Below are 1,836 nucleotides of genomic sequence, written 5' to 3'. Positions count from 1 at the left end.
ATAGACTTGGTTTCCAATTGCTAGGTCTTGATCTCTAGAACAAGTATTATTGCACGAGAATGAACTTTTTATCTAAACAACTTTGTTTAAATTCTAGAATCTATAGATCCAATAATATTCTCATATAACCAAAATATTGATCTTTTACAAATAGAAGTGAGGGGCTAAGTCCATTCTAGGGCTTTAATTCTATAGGACCTAATAGACATTATTAAAATCTTTCCTTTGGGTTTTTACCCTATTCCCTTCCCAATTAAAAAATTATAATCCCACGAAGACTAAACAAACGAAGCGTGTCATTCACGCCATTTCCCAAAGGCGGCTGCCCTCTTTAGTAGAACTATTATTTAAGTAGCCCCGCATTCCATCTGCAGTCCTCCGTGAAAGCCTCGACGCAGAGAAAGAAATCAGATTTCTTCTTCACTTTATTAGCAGAGCTGCTTGTTTTCGTTCATACAGGATGTTGGAAGTGGTGTTGAATGACCGGCTGGGGAAGAAGGTGAGGGTGAAATGCAATGAGGATGACACCATCGGCGATCTGAAGAAGCTCGTGGCCGCTCAGACTGGAACCCGCCCTGACAAGATTCGCATCCAGAAATGGTACAACGTTTACAAAGACCACATCACCCTCAGGGATTATGAAATTCACGATGGGATGGGCCTCGAGCTCTATTACAATTGATCTTGCATTTCTTTCTGTTGCCCTAAAATAGTTGGGTATGTATTACCTTCGTGTGTGCTGAAACCCTGATTTCGTATTTTCTTGTATAATTATGCAAGGTGTGCTTAAATCCCTAATTTCATATGTATTTATGCTTGTTCCATTTCATGTCATGTAATCTGTGCATTTAATAAACCCTACTTTTATATTTGTCACGCTTCGTGATGTGGATGTTGTACTTGAAGGAACCCTAATATTAGATTTGCTTGTTTCGTTTTGCAGTACGTGATTTCTGCTTTTGAATAAAGCCCTGATTTTGTTTTGATTGGCTTCGCAATATATATTTTGTGCCTGAAGATATCGTAAATTTTTTCCTCAGTTTTTTTTGGTTTCGTTTTATGCAACAAAGAAGTCCCAATGTCACATTTTTTTGGTTTCATGATGTGCGTTTAGTGCTTTAAATCCTAAGATATTATCTTTTTTAAGAAGATATTATCTACAACAGTCAGATACTTCTCTGTTTCAGAAGATATTATGTACACCATATGAACTTCACAACCTGGTTGCACCAAAATATCACTTGCTCTTTTATCACAGTCAGCAATTCTGTTCAACGTTCTATCCAACTAGGCTCTGATACCAATCTGATGGAAGGGCAGAGGCACAGGAAAATACAAAACACCAAACACAACAAAACACCAAACACAATGTGCTGCGGCACAATAAAAATATATTATATTTCATTCATCGTGATTTCAAATGAATACACAGTGACTTTTTATAGGTAAGTGTACAATATTCTAGAGAAATCTAGCATTAGCCGACAAGACAAAATATCTACATTTTTCTGGAAAATACTACAGCCAACTCAAACTTCTCGAAAATACCTCAGCCGACACAACCTAAACCTAAACCTAATAATCTAGAAACATCTAATGACGGACGATTAATTCTTAGTAGAAATTACTATTTCTAACAGTCCCAGTGTCACATTTTTTTGGTTTCATGATGTGTGTTTAGTGCTTTAAATCTTAATTTCGTATTTGTGTGTTTGTAAAATATGTAATATGATATCTGGGAGTGTTAAATTGTATCTGGTACCGTCAAGGTGTATGTATGGGCAGGAGAGAAAAAGTTGGTTTGAAAGTATTGGACAACTCTATGTAATTTCGTTT

The 1,836-nt window shown here is 36.3% G+C and overlaps 1 protein-coding gene across 1 annotated transcript; it reads left to right on the top strand.

Annotated features, from left to right (window-relative positions):
• Nucleotides 1-328: 328 nt before the first annotated feature.
• On the top strand, nt 329-984 carry LOC149564135 (ubiquitin-like protein 5). Its single transcript, XM_089827210.1, has one exon. The coding sequence runs from the start codon at nt 461-463 to the stop codon at nt 680-682; it is 222 nt and encodes a 73-aa protein (XP_089683336.1). The 5' UTR covers nt 329-460; the 3' UTR covers nt 683-984.
• The last annotated feature ends 852 nt before the right edge of the window (nt 985-1,836 follow it).

This window comes from Cupressus sempervirens, chromosome 4, assembly GCF_028749045.1.
Source record: "Cupressus sempervirens isolate cs-2001-9-10 chromosome 4, ASM2874904v1, whole genome shotgun sequence".
Classification (NCBI taxonomy): Eukaryota; Viridiplantae; Streptophyta; class Pinopsida; order Cupressales; family Cupressaceae; genus Cupressus; species Cupressus sempervirens.
This window is presented reverse-complemented; position numbering and strand designations above follow the sequence as displayed.

Bases quoted from the DNA above. Each gene is read 5' to 3' on its own strand.
- LOC149564135 (XM_089827210.1), top strand. From the start codon at position 461: ATGTTGGAAGTGGTGTTGAATGACCGGCTGGGGAAGAAGGTGAGGGTG.